The sequence below is a fragment of the Centroberyx affinis genome, unplaced genomic scaffold, assembly GCF_046629955.1.
Source record: "Centroberyx affinis isolate AG114_WGS23_722 - 3 ecotype Tasmania unplaced genomic scaffold, CSIRO-AGI_Caff_v1 ptg000008l_1, whole genome shotgun sequence".
Lineage (NCBI taxonomy): Eukaryota > Metazoa > Chordata > Actinopteri > Beryciformes > Berycidae > Centroberyx > Centroberyx affinis.
This window is the reverse complement of record NW_027278724.1, coordinates 247,093-262,663: the sequence shown is the minus strand read 5'-3', so window position 1 is coordinate 262,663 and position 15,571 is coordinate 247,093. Positions and strand designations below refer to the sequence as shown.

The 15,571-nt window shown below is 42.8% G+C and overlaps 3 protein-coding genes across 6 annotated transcripts; 1 reads left to right on the top strand and 2 right to left on the bottom strand.

The window, feature by feature from the left end:
• Nucleotides 1-1,318: 1,318 nt before the first annotated feature.
• On the bottom strand, nt 1,319-6,744 carry nsmce4a (NSE4 homolog A, SMC5-SMC6 complex component). 2 transcript variants are annotated; one of them, XM_071521057.1, is made up of 11 exons: nt 6,698-6,744; nt 5,607-5,814; nt 5,438-5,518; nt 5,044-5,174; nt 4,620-4,771; nt 4,004-4,103; nt 3,407-3,497; nt 3,221-3,315; nt 2,732-2,780; nt 2,524-2,609; nt 1,319-1,591 (listed from the first exon to the last, which is right to left on the bottom strand). In XM_071521057.1, the coding sequence occupies exons 2-11, from the start codon at nt 5,812-5,814 to the stop codon at nt 1,526-1,528; spliced, it is 1,059 nt and encodes a 352-aa protein (XP_071377158.1). In that variant the 5' UTR covers nt 6,698-6,744; the 3' UTR covers nt 1,319-1,525. The 2 variants fall into 2 exon arrangements, with proteins under 2 accessions (XP_071377158.1, XP_071377232.1); XM_071521131.1 differs by lacking the exon at nt 6,698-6,744 and adding an exon at nt 5,933-6,017.
• A 2,412-nt stretch (nt 6,745-9,156) lies between these two features.
• Nucleotides 9,157-10,890, top strand: LOC139643860 (coiled-coil domain-containing protein 177-like). The gene has a single exon (XM_071519181.1). It carries the CDS (start codon nt 9,157-9,159, stop codon nt 10,888-10,890), a length of 1,734 nt encoding a protein of 577 aa, XP_071375282.1.
• Nucleotides 10,891-11,518: 628 nt separating this feature from the next.
• LOC139645041 (zinc transporter ZIP9) lies at nt 11,519-15,272 on the bottom strand. 3 transcript variants are annotated; one of them, XM_071520662.1, is made up of 7 exons: nt 15,140-15,272; nt 14,639-14,744; nt 13,961-14,293; nt 13,780-13,848; nt 13,354-13,439; nt 13,133-13,267; nt 11,519-13,009 (listed from the first exon to the last, which is right to left on the bottom strand). In XM_071520662.1, the coding sequence occupies exons 1-7, from the start codon at nt 15,233-15,235 to the stop codon at nt 12,758-12,760; spliced, it is 1,077 nt and encodes a 358-aa protein (XP_071376763.1). In that variant the 5' UTR covers nt 15,236-15,272; the 3' UTR covers nt 11,519-12,757. The 3 variants fall into 3 exon arrangements, with proteins under 3 accessions (XP_071376763.1, XP_071376845.1, XP_071376922.1); XM_071520744.1 differs by lacking the exon at nt 13,133-13,267; XM_071520821.1 differs by lacking the exon at nt 13,961-14,293 and having other exon boundaries at nt 14,639-14,740; nt 15,136-15,235.
• Between the last annotated feature and the right edge of the window lie 299 nt (nt 15,273-15,571).

Below are 15,571 nucleotides of genomic sequence, written 5' to 3'. Positions count from 1 at the left end.
AACAGCACCAAACATAACAAAAGTATAAATCCAGAACTTGGACAGGAAACATACAGCTTATAGCTAAGGGCAGAAGAACACATTTGAAAAGAGCACAGTTTAGCAGATGCATGTGAGCACACACAACATAATGACAACCTGAGGCCGTTGCTCTCGACTTACTGACCCTCTTTGTAATTCATTCACAAATTAGCCATGTGCCTGGAGTGACAGCAGGATCACATATCATACACTTTAGGGCTTTTCACACAGCACATTCTTAGCCTAGGGTTATCTTAACCCTGGGCTAACAATTGGCCCAGGGTTAGCTTAACCCCTGTTCACACACAGACATTTAATTTTGGCTAAACCCCAACAGATAACCCTGGTTTTAAACAATTTTCTGGGGATAACCTGAAAAGTCAGGGTTAACCCTGCTCCGGAGCAGGGCCAGCTAGCCCTGGGCTAAAATCGGGGTTATCCCACTTTGGAATTTGCCTGTGAATCGTTTCTTAGCCCTTAGAGCTAAGTGCCTTCTTAGCCTTGGGCTAAGCGCTGTGAAAACCACTGGCACACCTACTGAATTCTCAAGACTAGCCTGAAGTTATCGACCTGAGCTGGTCCTGATGACTGGGACAATTGTGGGGCTCCACTGATCCCACTACATTCATTCAGCAATGCTGCATGACCACGGCAAGAAAAGCTGCCACCTTGCCTCGAGAGACTTGGAAATCAACAAAACATTACATTGTAGCTCTGTGTTCTCCAAAAAACACAAACAAGCCCAGTGTTTAGAAACGGCTTGCTTTTAACAATGTATCCAGATCAGAACACTTTTACTGCTGCAACTTGTATTAGAAACAAAATGGGGGTGGATGTGGAATCAGTCGGTGCTACAGAGCAGTTAGAAGAAATGCTGAGGTTCTTCTTGTGATGTGAAACGCCTCTTTGCACTGTAAGGGATCAGATGAGCAGCAGCACTGCAGCACCCTCTGCAATATCAGTTGCTTTCTTTTGGCAGCTGCATGTCATCTTGTTTATATGGCAAACCAGTTAGTGCAGGTCTTAACTAAACAGCTAAATATTAAACTAGTCCATACACAGCATGAATTCATCTTCTAGGAACCATTACAGAACAAAATATACATTTCAATGGTGAGTTGTCTAGAAAGTTAGAGTTAGAATGTCAGAATTCTGTATATTGATGTTTTACAGTATAGGATTGATGACATTGACATCAATCGAAAAATGACATGAACAGAAGTCTGTTGCCTACTATTCTCACATGCTTTTGAGGGCTTTAAATAAATGAACACAGAGCCATCTTGCTTTTCTTTCTTTTATTATTCAAACTTCCTAAAAACAGTAAAAAGAAATTTTAAAACAAAATTTACAAAAGAGTAAGTATGTTGTGTGCTTGACCTAGAACATGGCCTTTTAGAATTTGTACTTATTTTTCTCTCTTTTTATTATTTAAATGTTTAAAAAAACAGTAACAAAACACTTAAAATGTACAGTTACAGATGAGAAAAAGCAGTGCGATGCATCACTCATTCTGCGAGTTTGGAGGCTGAATCAGTGGCTCTCTGATGTCCAAGGCATCGATCAGCTCCTGGGAGAGAAGGAATGACAATAAAAAAGCATCTTTACACCCATGACAGTGACCATTAGACATATTTGTGTGACCACTGACTTATTATAGCATCTTCTCTCTTAAAAATGGAAAAGGTTGGAAGGTTATAAAGGTTCTATATGTGAAAAGTGAAGAAATTAAAAAATAAAAAAAAAATAATATTTCTTATTTTGACTAGTCATTTAAGTGCAATGTTCAAAATAATATTTTTCCTCTTCTCCTCTAACAAAAATATATATACAGAATGATGCCTTTGTTTAATTTGAGTCTTATTGTTTGAGATACTCTGTCCTATAAATTAGATTAGATTTACTGGACAAAGGACAGGACAAAAGACAGCATAAGGTTTTATGTGTGTGTGTGTGTGTGTGTGTGTGTGTGTGTGTGTGTGTGTGTGTGTGTGTGTGTGTGTGTGTGTGTTTACTAGCTGGTGCACTGTAGGCTGTAGTGCACTGTAGTGTTTTTCTTTAGGACCTGTCTAACATCAGTTCCAATAACTTCAATTTAATCCCCAAATAAGCCCGAAGAGTAGAAAAACAGCAGTAAAGTACACAGCCAATGGAAACAGCAACCATGGAAAATTTCTCACCAGAAAAGTAGAGCAGAGAGACGTCTGAAACTACATTAAAGACTCAAACGCAACATCTGCCTGGGTTTTCATTGTGACGTTGTACTTGGTGCAGCGTGTCATCTTATTGCCTTGAGCGCCTTCAATTTCAGTTTGGCCTGAGTCCATGTTGTCACCTACTGCGTCTACACAGTAGTGAGTCAGCAGGGCTCGACAGAAGTGTGATGACCCGAGCTGAAACTTGCTAGCCTTAACCTTCTCTAGTGTTCAAATAATGCAAAAGAGAAAAGATGCGTATCGCAACATTTCGTGTCACAATCTCACAAAGCCCAGAGTTCCTCACCTTCCAGCTCCTGGGGCTGATAGAGATGATGCACTGTTTACGGCTGCACGATCCTCCATTTTCCACCTCCCCCTCCTCCACAGGAGCTGAAACACAGACACACACAGCCCCGGTAACATCATTCAGGTAAAGATAATATGTACACAACAATAACAACAATATGTCCAAACCAATGTAATATGTCCGAACAAATGTTAGGCCTTCTCACCTATACAGGGCAGCTTGGTATTATCCAGATACATTCTTGCCAAACCATCCTGAAATACAAAAATACAATTCTGCATATTCAGCATGGAGCTTTTTACGATCTCGTTGCAGGTAAATGACTTTGACTATCCTCCAGAAAACTGACTTGAATTGAACTTGTTGCATTCAGTTGTGGATTACATGGGACCAGAGTAAAGTTGGCTTGCTATTGGATTTTTTTTTTTTTTTCAGTATTTGAGGAAATATTTTTTCTTATGCGACCTACTGTTGAATTTGAATTGTTGTTATACATTAGAAAAATATTTTATTAAACATTGAAATCAGTTCTTCCTCTTCCAGTGATCACAAATATATTCATCAATGTGGTTTTACTTGTCTGCTTTACAAGTTATTGAAGAAGGAAAAATGATTATCCACAGTTTCTTATATTTTAGCACTTAGCTGTAGCTGTTGAACACAACATGCAGCCATTCAAACATAGTTAACTCACCCTGATTAGAAAAGACGTGTGGAAAATGTTCTCTACTGTCCGAGAGAATGAGCTGGGGTCAATGACAAACTCGTAATAGGATATCGGTGATGTTGCTGCGACGGAAACAGAGAGACATTAGTGACTGATAATTAAACGCATTCCTTGAAATGTTGATATTATCCTCATTAGTGAGTTTAAACTCACGATCATCTGCAAAGTAGCTCCTCAGGTATCCCAGGATCCTCTCCACCTCCTTCTCAGTCGCCTCTTGGTGGGATTCTTCCATTTTCTTCAACTGAAAGACAACATTAACAAGGTGAAGTATCCATTTGGGACATCAATAACTTCTCAGTTTGAACACCTCAAATTACAAAATGAAAAACAAACAAACTTTCAGAAATGAACCTAAAATTAGTGCCTTTTAGTTATGGTGAGTAGCAACTGTAAGCATATTATGACACTACAAGTAAGTAAAGCAACTAATCAGCCAGGATACTTTTTGAAAGAGTATAACACATCATTTAATTAGTTACTATTTTTTGTTGGCGGGGGGGTAGATTTGTATTTAAGGGTAGCTTTTAAAAGTAAATGTGAAAGAGCTAAGATTCAAAACTTTACTCCTTTCTTAACCATCTGACCACATTATTCATACTCATAACAACTCATACCAGCGTACTTTGATATCAAAACGCGGAGCTTCTAGAAAAAATGTACACAGGTTTGCAGGTCAACTGGCTGTGAAGTCACACAGTCACATGCATGTAGACAACCAGAGTAACCAGTATGTATGAGATTATCTACCTGAGTGGGCATGATCCTTTTGGCCTCCTTGCTGGGCGCCTTCCTCTGCCGCTCTATCCGTTGCTTCGGGGGAGGAGGCTCCGCATGGAACGACCCCATCCTGATGAGAAGAAACACAGTAATCAAAAAGAGATAAAAAAAAAAGGACTATACAGTCCCACAGGGACACAACACATACATCCATCACTTCCACGTCACATGATAGTTTGAGAACAGGGCAAACCAAAATGCCAATGCAAAATAATTTTTTCCTCACTAACATGCAAATTTATGCAGCAAGGTGCTTCAAAATCTAAACAGATCATCCACTCCAGGGGGAACCTGGAGGACCACAGGAAGAGTAGTTGTTGCCTTGGAAACAACTACTGGGGATCCAAATAAATAATAAACCTTTGGTAGTAGTAGAAGTATGAAGTTTCTATCATGTATTGTTCTTGAATTATTGTGTTACTGTGTCCTGCACCATGTACTACATGATTGCCTTGAGGGCATCTTGCAGTCATTATTGTGCTTTTCAATCATTACCAGCAGTTTAAAAAGGTCTGGCTCTTATCATGTACTGTCGACTTGCCCTACTTCAGCCACAAGGTGGCAGAGGAGGCCATGAGCCACTCACATGTAGTGGAAGGAGGGCGCCGTCTTGAAGCAGCACTCAGCTCTTTTGGCCACTCTGTGCCAGGCATTGTGGGGCAGATATCCATCAACTGCACCTCCATTCTGCTGCTCCTCCTCCCCTTCTTCTAGTCGGTTCAGACCCATGAAGGACAGCTGGCAGACAAACAAGAGATCACCACATGAGTACTGGCCTGGTAGTTGCATTACAAACAAATGATTTTGACTGTATTTTGCTTTTATACACTGTTGTATGTTGCTGGTCAGCAACTTTCATGTTTGTCATGATGCTGCTTTCTTGGCTGCCCTGGTAGTGTCTGTGTGTTGCTCAACATTCCCAACCAATCTGTAACTGTTCAGTATTCACTGCAACATGTATGTACCCAGACATAATGTACATACTACATACATAATGTACTCAGACTCACAAGGTGCTCAGCGAAGGCAGAGGGGTCGAAAGCGGTGCCTTCAGCGAACAGCTGGCTGGCCTTCTCCTTGCCCAGGTCTGTGGCCACAACCAGGAGCTGTGCATCCAGAGCTGCTTCCCTCGCCTGACGCACTGCAAGGAACATCATCATTAGAGGCAGAATCACCAAACTGTAGAGCTGCATTATACTGATAATAAAAGAATTACGTTTTGATTTTCATTCTGGATACTACTCTTGTAGTAAGAATGACCCTACATGTTGACATTTCTGCATAATTGTTTTTCCAGCACTTTACAAATGTATTGCAGTTTATCCATGCCACTCTACACATCTAGGTCATTGGCTTGTAAACCAGATTTGAGATTGTTGGGTTAGTATCAGTATTAGACATTACCATCTTTAAAAAGTTTGTTTGCCTCATCCAAAACCTCTGTGAGTTTGTTATTGGAGGGACTCAGCATATCCTCCCTGTTCTCTGGAAAAGACATGAAAACAGGCAATGAGTCAGACAGCTGTTAACAGAGTCGGAGTTATCAACACAGTGCCTTGTCCTCCTTACTCACGTTGCACTGAGTTGATCAGGTCTCTGTACTTGCTCCGTATTTCTCTCCTCAGACCCGGGTCGTTGTCCTCCTCCTGCATGTCAGCAGGACTGAAGGAGGCAGCATCGTCCCCGTTAGCTGCCTCCCCTCTCTGCTCTCCTCTTCTGCGGCCAGCAGCTCCATTCTGCCGCGGTGCCTCCTCCTCGCCGCCGCCTCTGGCTCTCTTCATCTTTAGGAAGATGATGGTGTGTTTATGTTATGGTAGTGAGAGGGAAACACGTTGAGCAATGTTGTGGGACCGACATCAACAAAGTGCGCTTCTGGTTATTGTTGTATTGAGTGCCTACCTGTAGATCCCGATTGTGTAGAAAGAGGAGAAAGAGAAAACGGCAACAATCTGAACCAGCAGACTTTAGTTTGCGGTGGACAAACGTTGCTAGCCGCGTTGCTAAAGATTTGCCAAAGATATTTACAAAAAGACAAGATAGATATCCGTCTATTCTCGTCCGTTTGGAAGGAAAGTATCACACAAGCACATAATAGGTAAAAAAAAAAAAAAAAAAAAAAAAATGACACGATAAAATAAAATACGATATTTTAATTAATATGACAAGAGATTAGGCCTATATCTGACACGGAGCGCAAAGTGATAAATAACAAATTTGACCTTTCCGTAAGTGACTGCGCATGCGCAAAATTGAAAGGGCTGCAAAACGACTTCGCTTTCATTAAAATACTTCCGACACGCAATTTTACTCCAAATAACGCTCGGATAATTAAATCAAATAAACCTGTCGCAAAAATGAAGAGATATTACACAGAATCTTTGACAACACAATCGACTCTCGGCAAACCAGAAGCAGCACAAATTCCGTGGCGGAAATTTAAGCAAAAACGGAAGTACGTACGACTTTACCATCTCGTTTCAGCAAATTCTTCTCTGAGTTAGCTAGCTAATCGTTGCCTAAAATATAACTGTTAGTAACTTTAACGTTGTGGCTGCCGAATTTTCACTCTCATGTACTCATAAATCTGTCATGAAAAGAATATTCTCAACACGTTGTGGTTGTTCTTGAGATCCTGAGAACTTTTTTGAGATAAAGTCAACTTACCTCTTTGGTTGACAGATACAGTGTCTGTTTGTCTGGCGCGCCAGAAGCCAGGAAGTGTTGACAAAACCGAAGTCAGTTCTCCGTTGGTATCTTCTTATCCACCAGTTGCGGGGAAATCAAGAGGGAAATTTAAACTGAGTTCAAACCACGACACTCTTGTAAAATATCACATGTAGCACTTGTATAGTGTACATTAACATTATATTATCATAGACAATATGTAAAATGAACAGTTAGATATACAATTGCAAATACAAATGAAATGCAAATATTGTAATTTGTGCACCTAAAAATGCATCATACAAAATTGGGAACTTATACAATTCTAAAATGATGTGAAACTGTGGTTATTTCCACTTGAACTATTTAACATAGATGTGGAATGTGGAAAATGATGGGATAGTTTGATGATTAGGCTGCATAGCAAAATGTAGTGCAAAGGAGAGACAGTTTTACTTTCAGATAAGAAATGTAATTATCTTTTTTTTAATAGGACCTTGTATTTTCCTGTTTTAATGCCACTCTTGTATAGTCATTGATACCATGATTGAATCAAGGTGTCATTTTGTCTAAAAATAGGTCAGTGGTCATTTTGATTCCAGGTAATGGGAAACACCAATTCTTGTCTTGTGTGAATGCTCCAGAATGAAATCAAATTCTCAGCAGAAGTGTCAAAGCACACTGATCTTTATTAGCAGCCCTCCATACACAATTGCTCAAATCCTTCAAATCAGGCAGGTTTGCAGCATTTGAATGACATCACATGGGAGCTGGTAGGCCAATTCTTCAAACTCCTTCAATAAATAGGCTACCCAATTAACTGTAGGCTATCATTTATTTGAAATCATCATGAAGTAGTCTACATCATTCTTATCTGGACATAATATTCAATACAAATTCATCAAAAGTGAATAATATGGACAATTTAAAATTGTAATGTAAACAAATCTGTAATAAATAGGCATATGTCTTAAACTGTACAACTTTTATAATCCTGACAGACTGTGAAAACAGAATATCTCGCACTAAACAACATGTTTTTACAGAATGTCAGGTCAAATAGACTACCAGTCTATTTTTCCTCACCTAGCCCGAGCTTGCTGTTAGGCCATAGCATAATTATTCTGAGTAAAGATAGCATAGCCTAGTGTAATTTGGCAAGATTCTCGGGGGGATTCTCAGGGACTTTTTCCCTGATTTGCAAACAAATGACGAATATGGAACGAACTTCATCTTCGTCTACGTTTTTACAGCCTTCAGTCTCCTGACTGCAGCTTTTCAACAGCAACAACCTGTAGGGCGGCAGTAAGACGTCAGCAGCAAGATGGTCATCCCAGTCTTACCTGTCAGTAGATGGCGTGCTAACAGTCTGAGAAATATCTGGCAACACAGCGCCGCTCTTTATTTGAATTTCGTTGTTTTTTGCCATGGTCACCAGAAGAAGCGTCTCTCTCCACTTCCCAGTGTCTGGAAATGAAGCGGGTCATTCTATGAAAACTATCTATTTTGCCCGTCGTCCAAATGTTGCTAAAGAACATTTTAATTTTAATTGTATTAATATTTTGCTTTAAAAAAGCATATCCAATTCATTAAAAAGAAAAAAAACATACTATGGTCATTCACAATTTTCAAAATCTTGTGTTGAGAATATTGTAATGGCTTAGCCTACTCTAGTTGACATTCTTAGCTTCAATTGGCCATGGGATAAAAACATCAAAATATACAAAAGGTTGCTGATCAAGAATTCATATATTGTTTTTGTTTGGCTGATTTGTTTGCGCAACTAGTCTGTCAACAACTTTACCCAAACAACTAGGCTAAATATAAATGTAAATATGGACATAAATCTGTTCAGGATTGAAATCACTGAGAACAGTATCAGTTTCACCTGAATGTGATAGAAAGTTAATTGTAAATGCTGCATGTTTAAAAATGTATTTGTGTAACACGTAGCCTAAGTCCAGGTTGCCTAAACCAGGATAAATTATGCAGGCTACTTAGAAAAAAATAACATATAGGCTAACCATTAAGTGCAACTAACAATTTTACTATAATGGCAAAATGTGATGATTAATTTCAAATTGTAGCCAAATAATTACAGGCCTAATACAAAAAAGTTATAGGCAATGTTCTCTTATTTGTTAAGCAGTTTTTTTTGTTTTTGTTTTTTTACATAAAGTAGGCTAACTTCAAAGGCTTGTTTACAGGGGACATTTTGTGTTTTGAATTTGATTTTCATTTATGACAAATTTGTTACAGGTAGCCTACGCTAGGCTGTATAGCCAAAGGTAAAGGGCGTTGATAACACGGAATGACCCAGCTAATCCCTTAATGAAGAACCTCCCCGTGCTGCTGAATGAATGCGTTTCCAAGCTTTGAGCGATCTTGTTAAACTGAACATATACATGTCGCTGCGAACATTTTAACGAGGCAATCGAGTTTTTTGCTACTATTTTGTCATGGGGGAAATCCGGTCGGCTTCTCCGGTGCTTCACTTGGATCTGAACAACTTTGACACAACAGAAGCGGAGGAGAGCCAGTATATTTTAACGAGCCCCCGGTCACTGCAGTCCTGCGCGCGGCTGGGCGTCAAACCTGTTGAACTCCTCATTAAATCACTGAGTGAGTTCATTTCTGAACGCCATGACATGCCGTTTGAGGCGGTGACAGTCATGCACCAATCCTACGAAAAGGAGCGTAGAAAGCTTTTGAAAATGTGTCGAGAGGAGAGGGAAAGGATTATCAAGGCGGCCGGAGGCAGGAGGTCAGGCAGTAAGAAAAACTCAGCACTAGAAACGGTGCTTGAACTTGCCAGTCCGAGCTCCGACTCTAAACTGAAGGAAGACCACGCTGTCCATGAGACAACGGGGTCCAGCCCATACGGGGATCAGTGCTTCAAAGGTAAATCTGTGAGCAGATCCTCCTGTTCTGCTGCTGGAAACAGGGAATCAGACAGGAGCACAGTCTGCAGCTTCAGCCTAGGAGACCTCACACACTCCCCAGCTACTGAGATGCAGCTGCAGAGGTTCACAAAGAGCATCAAGAAGGAGATGAGCATCACAGTATCAGAGAGAGACCGCAAGATAGCAGCGCTCATGCTGGTGAAGCACCAAGAGGAGCAGGCCCGCCTGAAGCTGAGTAAGCAGGAGGAGCAGGAGAGACAGGAGGCCCGCCGGCGGGAGGAGGCCCAGCGGGCTCAGACAGAGAAGAGGAGGGCAAAGAAGCTGAAGCAGAGCATGAGGCGCTGGCAGGAGGAGCTGGAGGCCCGCAGGAGGCTGAGGGAGCATCAGGAGAGAGAGCTGGCAGGACTACGTGAGCAGGAGGCGCTGCTGCAAGAAGACCGCTGGAGGAGGCTGACGGAGGAGCAGGAGGCGCAACGCAGAGGGAAGATAGAGGCAGCGCGCAAAGAGGCAGAGGTGCGCAAACGCTACCAGGAGAGGCTCCTCAGATACAAGGAGGAGCTGGAGAAAAGGGAGATAGAGAGGGAGAGACGGGTCGCGCTGGAGAAGGAGCAGAAGGCCAGGAGGAGCAAAGTGTCACAGGAGAGAAGAGAGGGGAAGAAGCTGCAGCAGAGGAATCGGAGGGAGCTGCTGCGACACATCCTCCTGAAACAGCAGGTGGAGCGGCAGATGGAGGAGGAGGAGGCGCTGGTGAGGAGCAGCCTGGAGCAGAAGCTGCACCGCTCCTGGGAGAAGCAAGCCCGGGCCGCGGAGGCGCGGCTGAGGCAACTGCAGGAGCGGGCGGCCCGGGAGGAGGAGCAGATCCACAGAGCGCAGCTGAGGGCCGAGCAGCAGAGTTACCAGCAGCTCACACACAAGCAGCTCCTGGTGCAGCTGAGCCAGCGGCGCACGGAGAGAGCCGCCCAGCACGCCTCGGCCCAGCACAGCATCAGAGCCCAGCAAGCGCGACAGCACAACCAGGACAGGCAGCTGTGCCATCAGAAGCTGAGAGACCGGGTGCAGCGGGAGGAGGAGGCCAAGAGAGTGGTCAGCGAAGGCTACATCATGATGAAGGAGCGCAGGAGGGAGAGGCTGCAGAGACAGAGACAGCAGATACAGGAGGAGGCGCACCGGGCGGCCCGGGCCTCCTTCCACATGAGGGAGAGAGTGAGGCAGTACACACACCGCCGCACCTTTGACCAGATGGCTCTGGAGGCGGATCTAATTGCCTCCATGGGCCGCATTAAACTCTGAAACAAACAATGTGCCGACTTCAGGAGGACTCTCCATATCAGCCTCTTACTTGCTATAGGCATGATCAGTGGTTTAGTTGCGTTCTGTTTCCTGCTATTCACAGTATTCCCATGATGTCACATGCATTTCCTACCAATATGATGCTTTACCATAAACACAGCTCATTGGCCGTGTTTGTCATTTGATTATAATCACCTGTTAATTTATTACAATCACCTGCTATTTTCCTACCAAGATGGCCGTGTGGTGATGGAACAGAATACTCTGGATACAGAGTTGGTCTCAGTATCTTACCACCATGCCTCACTAGAAGCTTTGTGTTTCAAACCAGAGCAAAATTAAGCAGGGTGGAGTCGTAATACTAAATAAACTATAAAATGAGAGCAGAACAAAAATTAGAACAAGTAGAGTGAAATCTTTGATTCTTGGACATATGATCACCATAAATACACTATTCTGGCATCTGATTTCAATGTGTCATTTCTCTTACACATAATGTAAGCTTAAATAAATGTGCTGAATATAGCCATGAGTGTTGTGACCGTATTGAGAATTAGTGATATGCTGCAGACAAATATGGAAGGATGTATAGCACAGATATTTTTTATTAGTCAAATTGTCAGTGTTTTGTAAAGGTCAGCAAATTGCAATACATTTTTAGATTTTATATATAAATTTATAACATTTGAATATCTGTTGTTTTATTACATGTTTATTAATAAATTATACTTTTACATTAATGTCTGCATTTGTAACATTCAGTTTCCATACCTTTATTTAACTCTGTCATTGTTCTACTCAACACAGCTGTGCCCAACTCTCCAGCTGTGAAATCAAATGACACTGGAAGGTATTCCATTAAAAGCTGAATCAACATGAGATGGTTTATCTCTACTTCATAAACAATATTGTGTGGGGAAAAACCAAAAGAACAAGACAGCAAGCAGTCTTATCAGTTATTAGGTGACATGAGTGGTCATTTTTTTATTATATCCAAAACACGGTACACACTAAAGAATGGACTGCAAGAGAAAAAGTAGGAGTCATAAAAAATGAGATAGTGATTCATGAGGTGCTATGTGCCTAAATTCAATGAGACATCTATGATTGGAGGTGCTGACTTGATAACCCCAATTACATATCTACTCACCCACCTTTTTCCTCTAACATGCAACTTTGGTATCTGTGTTTACCCCACAAAAAACAGCTGTAACAGATCCTGTGTACTGGTAGATTTGTGCTTCATGTATTGCAGACTGACGGTCGCCGTTCTTTATATTGTGGAGGAACTGCATAGATGAAATATGGACCTGCTTTCCAGCTGGATATACAAAGGAACTAAAAAAGAAATGACTTAAAAATACGTGACCTAGATCTGATATTGTCATTGTCGGTGTTAAAACTGAGTCAGATCTGTTCCTCTGTAAATCTATCCAGTTATTTAGATCGGATTTCACAGCTGAAAATCCCCTGCCCTCAATTTTCAGTACCTTTATTACACATGATAAAAGGTAATTGAGCAAGCTTATTGAATTCAATTTTGGCAACAAATGAAGCCCTTTTGTCAGTGGTGGTGTAGTAACTCAACCCACTGAGGACAACAATAGGTTAGCTATCAGATTCTTCATAACCTATTTAGAGAGCTAAATGTTATCACAAAAGTCGGGGAAGTTCAAAAGGAGATCTGATCGTACCAGGAAATGAAATTGGATCCCCAAGTCAACAGGCTTTTAACAGGCACATTTCTCCTGGCATGAAATTGAACACACACTACTTCTACTTCATCCAGTATCTGTGTTCATAGTTTGCCTTTTAGGTGTGATGTCATCATGTTCTGCCCAGTGAACTGCATCGCTCTAGCATATCTTCAGTCATCATTGAGCCCTAGGGCCAGTAGCACAGGGAGCCCGGCCCCCAGGACCAGAGTGAGGCTCTCCAGGACCCCCAGGCGCCCGCGCTGGTAGGCCCCAGCCCCGGTGTGGAGGGGAGGTGAGTGCTGCTGTCCCCTGCTGCTGACCTCAGGCAGAACATGCACGGTGGCCACATAGAGGAAAGTCCCAGCGGAGAAGAGCATTCCCACACCTGTCATACAGAACTGGTTCTGGTGGGAACTGCTGGACTGCAGAGAGAAGACAAACACACTCACACATCACATAATACCAATCCACCATTTGGTCTCTCAGTGATGTAATGGCTGTTTTTTGATTCTGCTATCACAAGATGATTGGTTTGTGCTTCTCACCGCATGCAAAATGAAGTAAGTGGTGATGGCAAGTATAGGTGCTGCAGCTGAAAAGGCCAGTAAATGTCCCTGTATGTGCTTCTTCTCTACGCCTGCATGCATCAGAAAGGAGACCAAACCAAAAGCGGCAGGAGCCTAGAAGATAAGAAAGTGGGATATGGTTTATTTATTTAGTTAGTTATTGGTACTATTTCACTGTGATGTTCTCAGGGGAATCTCACCTTGTGCAGAATCACAGCCAAAAACACTATGACTTGCACCGTCACTTCAGAAGTGGCCACCGCTGCACCCAGAGCAAATCCATCAGCTAGAGGCAGAACAAATATCTCGTTACCGGTCACAGCAATCTACTTTTACATGAATGTCTCTCTTGTTCCTACATCAAATCATGCTTGAGGCTATGCTATGCACTCAAGACAGCTGAGGTCATTTGAGACCAGGGTGAAGCAATCACATGGTGAGTCACATGACACTCAGAACAACTCCAGTGTTATGTAGGGAATTGTCCAAGCTTATTACTGAGAGCAAATTTACAACTTCCTGGAATTGTCTCCACTTAATGTCTCGTGTCCCTTGATCAAACACAAACTATAAATGCGAGCAGCTGCCATATGTGTGGGAATGCAAGTGTGACACGTATATAATACCTGCAGCATGAATGATGAGCCCCAAAGTGGCTGTGATGCTGGTGCTGCTACGCAAACCAGTCTGCGGGTCTGGAATGAGACATTGCAGACGTTGCGGTGACACGACAACATGACAAGACACTGGCAGAGCAGACGTTCTGCAAAATGAAGCAGACGTGGAGAGTTCTGATGAATAACTTGCCGTGCATGGAACAGTAGCTTCCGATCTGGTCCACCACAAACATGAAGGTGAATCCGACGACTAAGGCCAACCCGATGAAGAAGCGAGGCGGAGGGCCCGTGTCTGAGGGGGTCTCCACCTCCTGACTGGCGTTCAGACCGAGTGGTGCGCTGGTGTTCGGACTGACTGGTGCACTAGCATTTGGACTGACTGGTGCACTAGCATTTGGACTGACTGGTGCACTAGCATTTGGACTGACTGGTGCACTGGTAGACGAACTAGGTGGTGCAGCAACATTCGAACTGGGTAGTGCAGCAACATTCGGACTGGGTGGTGCAGCAGGGCAGGACGAGACTGCGGAGAGAAGACAGAGAAAAGCAGGATACTTCTGAACAGATCTACATCAAAGACAATGATGCTTATGCAGATAGGACCATGAATTAGATCAGCAAGCCCCTTTCAAAGCTCCTTTCATCCTGATGTGCTCTCTCACCATTCACCATAGTGGGTGTAAACACAGGCATAAATTTGGTCAGAGTGGCACGGGGCTGCTGCTTCATTCTTACAACACATTTACACATCTCCCTAGAGAAATTATGAACATTTGGCGGAACAACCAAGCTCTGACTCAACACCTATGGCAAGCAATTTTAATTCATTCCATCCACGTCTTGTTTTGTTTGGGGGTGCGCTCCTCACCTCCCCAGGACTTCTCCAGTAAGTCCACTCCCTCGGGGATGATGATGGCCAGCGCTGTCCCACACAGGAGTCCTGCCCCCAGGATGGTGACAAACCGCAGTCCTTTCTGGGAGTCAAACACACAAATGATTATCGGGCTTCTTTTACAGATTACCTCTAATTTATCTTTCCGGACACAGCAACAACTGGAGTGATGTTACAATTTTCCATGCCAATAAAGAAGAAACACTGTTGCAGTGCAGCTCAATCATGTGAGCAAGTCCTCATGAATTATTGACTACAACACAGTAGTCTAGAATATCGGTGCAAAGAGCAGTGCGTTTAAAGGAAAATATATAAATAGCCTACTGTTGGTATGCTTTTTACTGCTAGTAAAAAAAAAAAAATTATAGGCTATCATTATTCATCATCACTGCTGCGTCGGAATGATTTTTAGACTGCATGGGAAAGAAGTATGAGGAAGTTGAAAGCAAGCGAGGAAAACAGAAACGTTACACTTACCTCAGACAGTGAGAACAACAGTGGAATGAACCCCAATATAAAACATCCTACAAACATCGCAACCGATATACAAGTAATAGCTATTCCCCCGTCCATGACGAAGTTTTTCTTTTTCTGTTTTTCACCAGTTTTAATTCAGTCCCGCGTACCATGTGCCCGGTACACTCTGATCCCGAAAAAACAGCCCGTCCGTTCACATGGTCTCGCTGTGTTTAATTTGGCTTGTGAAGAACGGGACTGCCATTCTGCCGTTCCACGTCGCACCTCGGTTTGTTTCCCACTGCTCTTTTACAACAAACATCCTTCCCAAGCAGCACCCAGTGTTAGACACTGAGAACTGCAGGGACCCAGCAGCCCCAAACTCTGGCCCTCCACACGTCTACCTCAGTGGTATCCCAAGCTGAGGTCCGGGGACCCGCAGGGGTCGTTGAG